Source organism: Nomia melanderi, chromosome 1, assembly GCF_051020985.1.
Source record: "Nomia melanderi isolate GNS246 chromosome 1, iyNomMela1, whole genome shotgun sequence".
In the NCBI taxonomy this organism is placed as follows: Eukaryota; Metazoa; Arthropoda; class Insecta; order Hymenoptera; family Halictidae; genus Nomia; species Nomia melanderi.
Window position 1 is genome coordinate 24,474,034 of NC_134999.1, and position 12,611 is coordinate 24,486,644.

At 41.2% G+C, this 12,611-nt stretch overlaps 1 protein-coding gene and 1 long non-coding RNA gene across 18 annotated transcripts in view; one reads left to right on the top strand and one right to left on the bottom strand.

The window, feature by feature from the left end:
• LOC116428938 (uncharacterized) overlaps nucleotides 1-12,611 on the bottom strand; it is a 333,442-nt gene that overhangs the window by 88,701 nt on the left and 232,130 nt on the right. The window lies entirely within an intron of this gene.
• The window catches only part of LOC116428922 (protein muscleblind), a 438,439-nt gene that overhangs the window by 64,487 nt on the left and 361,341 nt on the right, over nucleotides 1-12,611 (top strand). The window contains exon 4 of one of the 17 annotated variants that reach the window (XM_076365706.1): nucleotides 7,582-8,037. The exons of the other annotated variants lie outside the window; for them this stretch is intronic. Coding sequence (XP_076221821.1) covers nucleotides 7,582-8,022 — 441 coding nt within the window. The 3' untranslated portion in view covers nucleotides 8,023-8,037. Of the gene's footprint in view, nucleotides 1-7,581; nucleotides 8,038-12,611 lie in introns of those variants that run through there. 17 annotated transcript variants of the gene reach the window in all.

Sequence of the window (12,611 nt, forward strand, 5' to 3'; positions counted from 1 at the left end):
CTGTCCCGGTCGTTCAGAAATTCCGGGTTGTTCACCTTCTATGTAACTTCGGAGTCAATTGGAAGTATATTGGCATCTTGGTTTATTTCATTTTGCAGAGTGGTGGATAGAAACAGTTGTTTCTGCTGTTAGAAGAATTTATATATTTATATTTAATAAATGAATTAGTGAATTGAGTGTTAATACGTTGAATGCCGCGTGATTTCATACAGCAAAATTCAATAGCATGTCCTCTTCATTTTGTGTATTTTGTTCATCATTTAATTGCATTGCGTTATTATTACTACATGTTGAATATCACCGTATTAGATAGCATTGTCTATAATATAGAATCTTCAAATAATCGTCATTTAACACTTTGCTACTGCGGTTACCGATGACTGAAGCTTTCAAATTACAAGAGACTAATATAACTTAGATAATTGATTTCGAATACAAATTTTCCTTAACGTAAATAACTAGATAATAACTAGATAAATTAATGATTGCTTTGTGTCTTTGCTATAGAAATTATAAGTGACAAAACGTTGATGCTTCTCATAGCAATCAACGTTTTAATCGACTGAATTTATAGTAATTCAATTTGCTTGGAGTCACCGGTGACCCCATAGAATTCAACGTGTTAATCCGCGGGAAATCGACACAGATTCGAATTCTCGTTTGTTTAACACATTTCATTGTTACCTACGATATTCTTTGAAGCTTCGAGCCGAATCTCGCTGGGACATGCTTGTTTAACGATTGCAAGTTAAATTGCACGGCGCGCTATTATAACTTTATATTCTCGTTAGACTTCCGAAGAGAGCGTCGCTCGGAATATGTACTTTCGGCGTCGATTCCTCGGAACTTGGGACGCTGTAACGCGGAATGCCCGCAAAAAGTTTGATAAAAGATCCACTGAACGTTCGTCCGAAAATCCACGAAGGAAAATGATTGTTTCCGCTTAACATCTGTCATCAATTAGAATTAACGAGCCTCGGAGGAGGCTCAGTTCAAGCAAGTCAGACAATTCGAACCATTCAAAAAATTCAAACAATTCAAACAATTCTAGCAGTTCAAGCAATTCAGACAATCCAGACAACTCAAACAGTTCAAAAGTGCTTCCGTTTAACCCTTTGAACCCTGTAGGCTCGAATATTGCAGCAGTTCTAATAACACGTTGAATGCCATGGGGGTCACCGGTGACCCAAATCGAATTACTATAGTTCACTGAATTACACCATGATTATTCGAAAACATTTCTATATTATGAATAATGCTAACTAATGTGACATTCAGCTAGTTGCTGCGATAACAACGCACTTTTCTTACCATTGAAAATCTATTTGAACACAAACAATAAGATAGATTATTATACACTTCGCGTAGTCGAGTCTGAAACGGCGGGATCGGTATGGATAGACGATTCGTTTGCAGAGGGATGTCATTGTGAGGACCGACGCTGAATCCTCGGCTTTATGGAGCAAGCGTCGACGAATTTCGGCGGCCGCGACGCTCCCGGAGGGCTCGTTTAATTTTTAATTAAGTCCGTGAAGCACCGGCGCACCGGCCCGTCGGAAATCTAACGGGTGTTTCGCGGGGAAATTTAATTGAACCGACTGGGAATTTCGGGCATACCTTTTTCCGAATGCATTCCAAGGAAATCGGATTAATCGGGCTGGGAAATATCGACTGAGGAATTGAACCGTTAGACAGTGTGTAGTGGCCTTTAACCCCTTGAATAATAAACAGTTTAAATAGGATCTAACAAACAGAAACATTACTCGGTTCTTTTGAATCCAAATGAAATATTAATTATTATACTGTAGAGCAACACTGTTTCTCTTCAACTTTACCCTCGTTTAACATTTCAATGTTTTAAATCATCTACGGAAGATTCTCGAATCTTATGGGACGGAATATTTATGTTGGAATTCCTTCTTTCCTTCGGTAAGCCAAGCGAAGTCGATTTTATCGTCGGAAATCCAATTCAGCTGATTTTTAGCGAAATTCTCTGCGTTGCGACGCTTTTACAGTGAACTTTGGATTGTCAGAGTTTTCTGTGAAATTTATGCTAATTTCGGGAAATTAATAGATGTACACTCAAAAGCTTTTGAACCTTAGACAACTAGATCAATGTCTAAGTACCTTTGTAGTACACAAGTTGCTGAACGGAGAGTAACTTTTATAAACAAAATTTATAATTGCAGTAAAGTTCCACGATGTTTCTACCTTCTCGACACCCGAATGAACTGCTTAACGATAGAACTACCATTCCTAAATTCGTCTTTAACGATTATTGAGCAAATAATAGATCCTTCTCTGAGCAGTTTCGAAAGAAATTGTCTGGCAACACGCAAACTAAGTTTTGAGTGATCGAAGTCTGGATAGACGGACTCCTGGGGTTTCTATAGAACAATTTTGGAAAGCCGACTCGACTGCTGGGCACTTCCAGCGTTGAATTCTCCTTCCATTCGAATCCGTTTAATCAAACCTGTTGAATTATTACTAATGCTAAGCCAGTAAAAGCAAAAATGGCCAACGTTCGTATATCTTCAGTCTAAACGAGGGCAATAGGAAGGCAGCCAGACGTGTCTGGACTTTGTCAGGCGAAGTCAAGAGACTTTTCTCCAGGCAACGCCGTAAACAGTCTGGCAAAGAAAAGCGGACGCCAACTTACTTTTGGGAGTTCGATTCATTCGCGTTCGCGAACTCGAAAGAGCTAGACGTGTTTTTCGAAGGTGCAATAAAGTCACGCTGTAAAATATATACCGTTTCATTATTTCATCAGCTGTTCCCAATAAAACCAACGCTCGTAGCATCGCACTCGCGTTCGAGTAACAAGAAAAATGACAAAGATTCAAATTCCCCGGAAGGCTGTCCGCTACATCGCAGCGATCGAAGGTAATTTGTCCCTCGAGCAAAATACTGCGATAATAACCATCAGAAGTTTCTTTTAGCGTCCATCGATTCGGCATTCCTATATAAATGGCGGACAAAACGCATCGATTCTCTGATGCATATACAGGCTCGACTTGTACTGTTTCATTATTTAATCAGCCACTCCCGATAATTCGAATTCCAGTGGATTTTTCGGTGGGAACCGATTAACGGGAGGTTCCGAGGATTCGGTGGAAGCTTATCGGGATGCCTATATTAGACGATTACAGACGGCCGTGCTCGTTTCGCGAAACGAAGAGGCGACGTTTCTCTTTCCTCGGGCCGGCGCGGTGTCCCTTTGCAAACGAATGACCCATTTATACGATTCCTATCTATTCGAACGGGCTCGAGGCAAATGGCGCCGCTGCCGGGAACACAGGGGTGCTAGATTACCCTGCGGAAATCCGTCCTCGCCGAATATCCAGACTTCCGGCGCGCTCGCGGCCTCACAAAGCAAACCCTAACACGTTCACGCCGGCGCTGTAATTTCCACTCTTTCCCATTTGGCCACTGAGTTCTCGAAATTGATAAAAATATTGAAATGATCGATAAGTAAATGAATTTTCGAATATATGGCAGTGTTTTCTAATTAGCAAACCATTGAAGAGCCACGTATTTAATGGTACGCACTGTCAAATGAGCCATCGATGATACACACTGTCTAATGTGATATCTTATTGTGAGCCACCGGTGGTTTTCGTAGAAGTTTAAGTAGAATTTCAACTAGAATTTCAAGTAGGATTTCCACTAAAATTAAAATCAATGAATTCCAACTAGAATTTCAAGTAGAATTTCAACTAGAATTGAAATGAATGAATTTTAACTAGAATTGAAATGAATGAATTTTAACTAGAATTTCAACTAGAATTCCAAAGGTATCTTCTGACACCTTCGAAATTCTCAAACTAAAATTATTTTCCAACTTCCCTTCTACAGTCTGAACTAACTATTCGACTTCCTCACTAACAATTACAAAATTAACCCCATAAAACGTCGAAAATTCAATTGAATACAAATAATTCACCTCAGAAAATTCAACTGAAAATTTCACATTTAGACACCTTCGACAGAAACACTATCAACATCACTCCCAAATCGTTTCCTTACGCTATCAATTTCCACGAGCTACCATTTCCGAAATGCTAAAAGTTAAGGTACGTTCCTTATACATTCTTGATCCCAGCGAAACGGAAGACCGGCGGAATTTACGGTAGCGAGTATCAGGAAAGCAGCGCGCGCCTAATCGTCGAAATTAGGAATTATAGTGCGCCGCGCCGCCATCTTTTCCTATTCTCTTTGGACCCGGAGCTAAGATACTCCTGGAACGGGGTAATAAAATACCCTCGACCCACCTCCGTTTACAACTCTTTTCTCGCCGCGAGAACGAAGAGGAGCGAGGCGCAAAGAAACGCTGCGACTGTGTTCGCTCGTGTGTGTGTGGCCGGCCGAGGCGAAAGTGAGGGCTCCGGAAATTAAGGTCGCGAAGCAATACCACGCGCCGCCCTGTTCATTCTCTATTCTATTTGTCGGCTTTAATGAAATACCGTTGCTGATGGAACATCGAAATTTTCGACGCCGATTTCTGGTAGAAACTGCCGATGAAGAGCAGAAGAATCTTTGAAATATACTTCAGCAAATGAAGCTAAATTATTAGAGAGAAGAAACTATACCGATCTCCTGCTGTTTGAGTAACTAAATCATTCGTTTGATTTATTTCTCGACTAAGATCGATACATCTACATCTGCTAGATAAATACAGAGTCTGAAACTAAGGAAAATAAATATTGTTTTTCCAATCTTCCAAGTTTTACAAATTATGCGATTGTTCTGTTTAAAATTAGGATTATAATTCTTCTGCTCGGATAATTAGCTCGAAATCCTCACTAAGTAGACAATTCCTCCAACGAAGGAAACCATTTCCCTATTCCTTGCATTAACTAGAAACATAAAAACTAACGTTTGTCCTATTCACTCACATAGGGCAAGGGGTTAACTTTTACCGCGAATGATAGCAAAACGCGTAGACAATGCCACGCAAGAATATCCCGCCAGGACCTCGAATGTTGCGGTGTAGCCGGTGAAAAATTTCTTTAGGATGCAAATAACTTGCCCGTGAGCCGGCTCCCTTCGCTGCCTCGTATCTGCCGACACTGATTTCGCGTGCGGGCATGCAGAAGTTGCAATGTCAGCCAAGAACGCGATATCCGCGCATATTCCATCGGCTCGGAAAGCAGATACGCCGGCACACCGGTTCCCGCTCCCCTTTCGGAACTGGCTTTTGTTGTTCGCATGGAGAATCGACGCCGGATCGCGATTCTCTCGTTGTGTTCGGTGGTTAATAGAAATATACTTTAACCCTTTGACGAAGATTGTTAGTGTACGAAGCCTTTTGCAGACTCTGCTAAATTAAACACAATGCTTAACCCTTTGTCCGAAGTGCTCTTGGTTTCTCACGTTAGTTCATTCAATTGCTTAATACGACGCTCTATTTATTCAATATTTTGAAGTCATTGAAATGTCTTTAAATGGTACAACTGTGATACTACAAATAAATATAGAAAAAATTGTATAAATTGTAAAAAATAGAAAAAATTGAAAAAATAGAGAATGAGGAAGTGTACTGATTTCTTGCTGTTCGAATAGTCCAATCATTTGTTCGCGATTTGGTGTTCCAAAGGTGGTCATTTGACCTCAGCAAAAAAGGGTTAACCCTTGACGGAGATTCTTTGAAATATCGTCAGAAGATGAAGCTAAATTATGCATCGATTGCTTAGATCATTGAAAAGAGAAATTACGAACTGACCTCTAGCTGTTTTAGTAATTAAATCATTTGTTTGCGACTTAGTGTTGCGAATGTGAACATCCGATCTCGCCAAAATTCCGACATTCGTCCGCAAAGGGTTAAATTGTAAGAAGATGAAGATGTCTAGATCAACTTTACAGCAATGAATGTTCATTACACACGGATCAAACTATTTTCTGTCATCAATGTATCATCTCCGAAATGTCCACTTCAAGTATGGACAATTTTGTTGCATTCCGAATTGTCGATAGTGAAATGTTACACGAGCTTAGTACCGCAAGGGGTTAAGCTGTTACACGAAAATATTGAATCGTCCCGATAACTGAGACACACTAGATACACACGTATGTAGCACATACGCTCGAGTGCGATCTGTGTACACGTCTATCAGCAATTGCGCCGTTATAGAGCAGATTAGCTGGGTAAACTCGTTCCAGGCTGTTCGACCTCCACCCCCGCTACCCCTTTTTACACGAGCACGCTCCACAGCCTTCGCTGTGATCTATTTTTCCTAGTTCGCACTGTCTTCCGGAAGAATATGCCTAACCATAGTCAGAGGATTTATAGGAAAAGTAATATTTTTCTCTGAGGAACTTTGAAGTCACGTATCAGTATTGGCATCTTGGTTTATTTCGTTTTGCTAAGTGGTGAATACAATGAAGTAATCAGTTAACTTCATTTAATTTCACGAGTTTCGGGAAATTTTAAGTACTGAATACTGAAATCATTAGGAAAAATACGCATTTTAGTCATAGAATCAATGGGAAATATCTATTCTCAAGTTTCGAGGGATTTCAACCCTTTGCGGACGAATATTGACATTTCGATGAGATGAAGAGTTTAGATTTGGAAGACTGAGTCGTGGACAAATGATCTAATTAGTCGAACAGCAAGAGATCACGCAGTTTCCTTTTGTTCTATAAATTATACAATTGATATATAATTCAACTTCGCCTGTTGAAAGTTTGGTACATTTCAAAGAATCTTTGCCAAACGGTTAAATCGTCTGAAAGTATACGTAAAAAATCGCCGAAAATCAATCGTATAGAAAAGGACTGCACAAAAACAGGTTTGACTGTACAAAGGAACCCTTCATTGCAGTTATGCGTGATTCCTACGTCACAGAAGCGGAAGAATCGGTAAGGGAAAGAAGCGTTCGCGGTACCAGTGCGGCCATGGCGTGATCCACTGGCCGAAACCCCCGAAATCCGGCGACACGCGAAAGTATCCCCCCGCAGACAGTTTCCGCAACTTATCGGTCGCTCGTTCTCGTTTGTCTAGGAAAGTTCCCGGGTTCTGTCGACCGCGGCGCGTCTATGTATAGAAATATCGACCTTCGCCGCGCCTTAGAAGCTAATCGGATTTAGCATCGCGTCGCTCGCAGACATGATCCACGGCCGAATAAAATCTACTTTCAGGAAATATATAAGACAAGTTCGGAGCCGCTGCATCGATCGGTTCCCTGGAATCCTTTCTCTGCGCGGCTCAACGACGATTTTACCCCTTGAATTAACACTGAAACCAACAGTCTAGATGACTAGTTTCGATTGTTTTGTTTTGGAACGATTGATATCTTAACCACTTCCGGTGTAAAGAAATTCTCGTGTTTCAGAAGAGAATATAAAGACGCATGAAATTGCTGATAAAATTACACATGTATAAATACTGAATTTGTTTATTAGTAATCTTGCATATGATGATATTTTTAAAGACAGTTGATATTATTTACAAAGTAAATTTTACTCTAAAATTTTCAAATTCAAGAGATTAACTAACAAGAAGACAAAACTCTTAGTCCTCCATTTTCGAGAAAATCTCAATTCACTCTACCAACGTTCGATAATTTATTCATCCCTTAGAGCTGCCAATCAGGAAACGTCTGCCCCGGTCGAAATGAAAGAACCGAAGAATCCGCGAACAGGAGGCAGTGTCTTTGGGAACGCGCGCTACTTTCGAGCCGTCGACGCTCTCTTTTTGTGCCCGACGTATTATTCTTTGTTTCTCGGTTCGAGAGGTCCTCCGGTGGAATCAAATTTCAGCGAGATGTCCGCGGACAAAGGCAAGACAGTTTCGAAGGGTTTGTTTTAGGACCAATTCTTTTGTCGTGCCCCGACGTTTCCCGAAGGGTTTACTTACCGTGCAATCGCCAAGCCGTCCTGCGCGAGGGAACAATGAAGTCATCGTCGCAACGAACGCGCCTTCGACTTACCGGGTTTAATGTCTCTGCGACCGCAACTGGAAATCAATCTGGACAGTCAGACAGACCTTTCTTCGTGGGATCGTTGCGACCGTTACGTTAACCCTTTGAACTCTAGACATTTTTTACCGGAAATATTCGATATTTTGTAATGAGATATGAATATGGATGACACTATTTGAAACGAACTAATGAGCAAACATACGTCAATTGAGAAACAAAGGTGGTTTATATAAATAATTCACATATTGTTGCATTGTACGAAACTTAATACTATATATGATACTTTGCAACTTTGTTATATCAAATCAAACGGTGACTGAGAGTCATGTCTCGAGTTAACCCTTTGAACTCTAGAAGTTTTTCACTGGAAATATTCGATATTTTCTAATGAGATACAGACATTTTCTCAGATTGAATTAACACTAGATAGATTGATTACTGCGCATTTAAAACGGTTCATATGCAATCCCTATAAAAATTGTAACAATAAATTATTTTCGGTTTCTTCAAACATTCATTATAGTATTCAAGTGAAGCTATTTATTTTCAAGAAGTTCACAACTTAGATACAAGTTTGTCCTCAAAGCAATACTCAAATCGAATCCTGTCACTCGAAATCACAGTAGCTGCATCTCAGAGTTCCCACAAACTCAAAAACATCGATACTAAGTAGTTTCACCTTGAAAATTGAACATTTCGCGAGAATCTTCAACCATCTCCCCGAAATTCGCACTCAGAAAATACCACAAAGTTGAAGCTCGGAAGCGAATGCATCTAATAAATGCACAAAAAACGCAATAGTACTTAAACCAAAATCCTAATAACAGCATCTTAGAGTTCCCACAAACTCAGAAACATCGATACCAGGTAGATTCATCCTGAAAATTCGACATTTCACGAAAAAATTCAACCGTCTCTCGAAATTCGCGATAAGAAAATACTACAAAATCGGCGCTCGGAAGCGAATGCATCCAATAAATGCAATAAAAACGCAGTAACACTTAAACCAAAATCACAGTAACAGCTTCTCAAAGTTCCCACAAACTCAAAAACATCGATACCACGCACTTCCCCCGCAAAAATTCGACATTTCGCGAAAACATTCACCCGTCTCCCGAAATTCGCTAAGGAGACACTCTCCGCAAAGTCGGCGTTTCCAGCGGCAACATGCGATAGACGGGCCAAAAAACGCAGTAATTTACACAGCATTTCTCTCCTCGCTCTTCTTTCAACTCGCTGAAAAGGAATTCCCGCGAAGCGTTCTCCTGCCGCGGAAATTCGAGGTTTCTCGTGCTATTTTTCCAGCGCGGGGAGCACAGGACCCGGTATCCGCGAAATTATTTCGTTGATCGACCGGGGAAGTGCGCCTCGGGTTCGGAGCGTTTTTCCGCGCCGATGAAACTTTCAAAGAGCGCCGGAGCCATTACAGGGCGGCCATTGAGCCGCGACTTGGTTCGCCGGCTGCAGTCGCTGACGTGAATACGGTATCAGTTCGGAGCCCGTAACAGTTTTTTTCCGCGTTAAACTCGGCGCGCGTCTCGGTTCCTCTTGAAATTGCGGCGACGCGAGGGACTGGCTCTCGCGAGAGCTAAATGATCGCGAAAGTGGAGCAGAAATTCTGAATGCCGCGCAGTTTACCGCGAATCAAACTGATTCTGGTTAACCGGGCTTCAACAACGGTCTCGGAATTCTTTCGATCGCGCGCGATCCTCGATCGTCGCGTGGGAAATTCTGTTTATATCTTGTTACACGCTTTGTTTAACAAGCTTCTGCTGCTCGGCAGTCTGCCTTCGCGCTTTGTCGTACCGATTGTATATGATTTCTCTATAAAAAGTCGGTTTTATGGAGATTCGATCGAAATTTTGCTCGTGTTTGGGAGATATGAGTGTTGAGATTGTTACTGGATGAATTTGGATTGTTGGTAGAATAAGAATAATTGTTTATCGATGAGTAGAAGGAAGAAACAGTTTAGTGAGCGATTTATAATACGTTATAATACGCTTTATAGGACGCCTAAAATCATTGCATAGCTGCTAATTGCAAGCCTTTCTCTATCTTTCCTAACGTAAATCTCTTTGTTACAGGTAAGTCATCATCAATTAACACCATCCGCACGTAAGTGTCCGCAGTTTTTAATTTATTACTCGGATAAGTTAGGGCTAGCCATTATTAGCCTGAAAAATTGTGCAACCAGCATTAAACTAACGAGTTTTATGATTCGTATAGTCGATTAGGATTAGAATCTTGAATGACGTTAATGGCCAGTCCATTGTATAATATTCTACGAATGAATTCGATGTATTCATCTTGAATAATTTATCGTCCGATCCTTGTAACAATGATGCGAGACGAGTCGCAGCATATGCTACGGCAGTGGTAATTAACTCATGCAAAATATAGTGCGTTTACAAACTTTATTGCTTAATTTATCCGTGAATTATTGTCAAAATCAAACTACTGTCTATATTTCGTCGGAAAATGTTGAACATTCCCAGTCGCTCTCGAGTAAAGATTAACCTCTGCCCTCGACAGTAGCTTCACAGTCACCACTTAAAACTATGAAGTTGAATATTTAGTATTTCAAATTAAACTTAGTTATTTTATTTAAATGTTCCACATAGCAATACAAACTTTATTGCTTAATTTATCTGTGAATTGTCAAAATCAGTTTCAAACAATTGTCTATATCTCACCTCAAAATGTTGAACATTCCCAGTCGCTCTCGACTGCAAAAGATTAACCTCTGCCCTCCACAGTAGCTTAAACTCAACACCCCAGAATTCATTTCAGCAAATCTCCATATCCAAAACACAAAACGCTCGCAAATAAAGCTACGTTAAACTAAACCCAAAATCCAACTTGGCGAAACCGCCGCAAGCTGCAAGCGTAAATTACAGTAAAAATGTTAGCCATTAACTCGGAGAGCGCTAATCAAAAGAAACCCTTAGAACAGAGGGGTTGTAGGGAAGTTTCGAGTGTATTCAGCTTGTATGGAAAACACAGCTCACCACATAGCGCCTAAATCAGACAGGAAGCGCGAGACGCGGAGCAGTTAGAAGGGAGCTGGCAAAGGGTTGGTTAACCCCGTTGATAATAGTACATTTGAAAGTCTATGGCGTGAACTTGGGAGGGTGTTATCAAGCTGGTTTAAAAATAGGCCGGCAGACTTTGCTAACTCCAGGCATGTCCCGAGACAAGCTTACAGTCTCGAGGAGGGTGGAAGAACACGGAGTCCCGTGATCTCCTCTCGTCCGACCTAAACCTCGAAATCCTTCTGACGAAACGCTTCTGTCCTCCTTTTCCTCTTATCCTTTCCTTCGTCCTCGTCTCGAGATTCTTCTCTTTCCAATCCTTGTTTCCTTATTCGTCCTTGTTCCGAGATCCTTCCCTTTCCAATCTTTGTTTCTTCTCTTATGTGTTCTCTACTTCTATTTGTCCTCATCTCGAGATTCTTGCTTCTCCCTTTTCAACCCTTGTTTCCTCTATTATCCATCTATCCTTTTATTTTTCCTTATCTCGAGATTCTTGCTTCTCCCTTTTCAACCCTTGTTTCCTCTATTATCCATCTATCCTTTTATTTTTCCTTATCTCGAGATTCTTGCTTCTCCCTTTTCAACCCTTGTTTCCTCTATTATCCATCTATCCTTTTATTTTTCCTTATCCCGAGATTCTTGCTTCTTTCCTTTCCAACCCTTGTTTCCTCTCTTATTCGTCCTTGTTTCGAGATTCTTGCTTCTTTCAATCCTTGTTTCCTCTTATCCGTCTCTATTTCTATTCGATTTCATTAAATCGAGGAGTGTTCATTGCTGTTTCAACTCGAGGTGCTTGGTAGTTTGAGTCATTAAATCTTCCAAATATTTAATATTATACTTCATATAATGCATCATTTAGTGCTATGAATGATAGATTCGATGAATGATATCCCAAATCAACAGTCAACTCACCCACCATTTCATCCACACACTAAAACTACAAAATTCAATATTCAACATACCTCTTAGAATGCACAATTTGAGAAATACTGAAACAAAACAGCTTCATTCCTGAAAATACGCGCGATTTCCAAACCTTCCTCCTAAAAACCTCCGAGCAAAGGATGAAAATTCCCCAAAATTTCCTACAGACTACACCCAAAACTGCTTCAATCCCCAAAAACTTCATTCTAGAACCAAATTCAAAAACTAAACAATCCCAACGAATCCACAAACTAAAACACACAAACAAGCTCACCATTTTACAAACCCCCAGCAGTCGACCTTGAATCATTGAAAGCCCTCGATCCCGTGGCGAGCGTCCGCCCCTGCTCTCTGCTTAATGAAAATTTTTTTCTACCGCTGCCGTTTTAAAGCTATTGCTTGGCCCAGTTGCGCGGAACACCCAGTACATACAATCTATCCGTTTACGTGGAAACGGCCGCGCCTGAATATTTCATCTCGAACGGGACGCGGCGACTTCGCGTATCAGAGGCTTCCGTTAAACAACTTCCGCATAATGACATTCCGGGCAGCGAGCTACCGGCCGAGTGAACAAGTTTCCTTAGAAATTTTCCGCGGAAAAATCCGCTGAAAATTTCATCGAGCTCGCCGCGCGCGCCGCCCGCCCGCCATTGCTACGGCCGGCCGCTGCAGTGCGCGCCGAGTCGCAGCTGCAGTCCCGACTGCAGCCGCGCTGCTAAACTCGCCAGAGCGG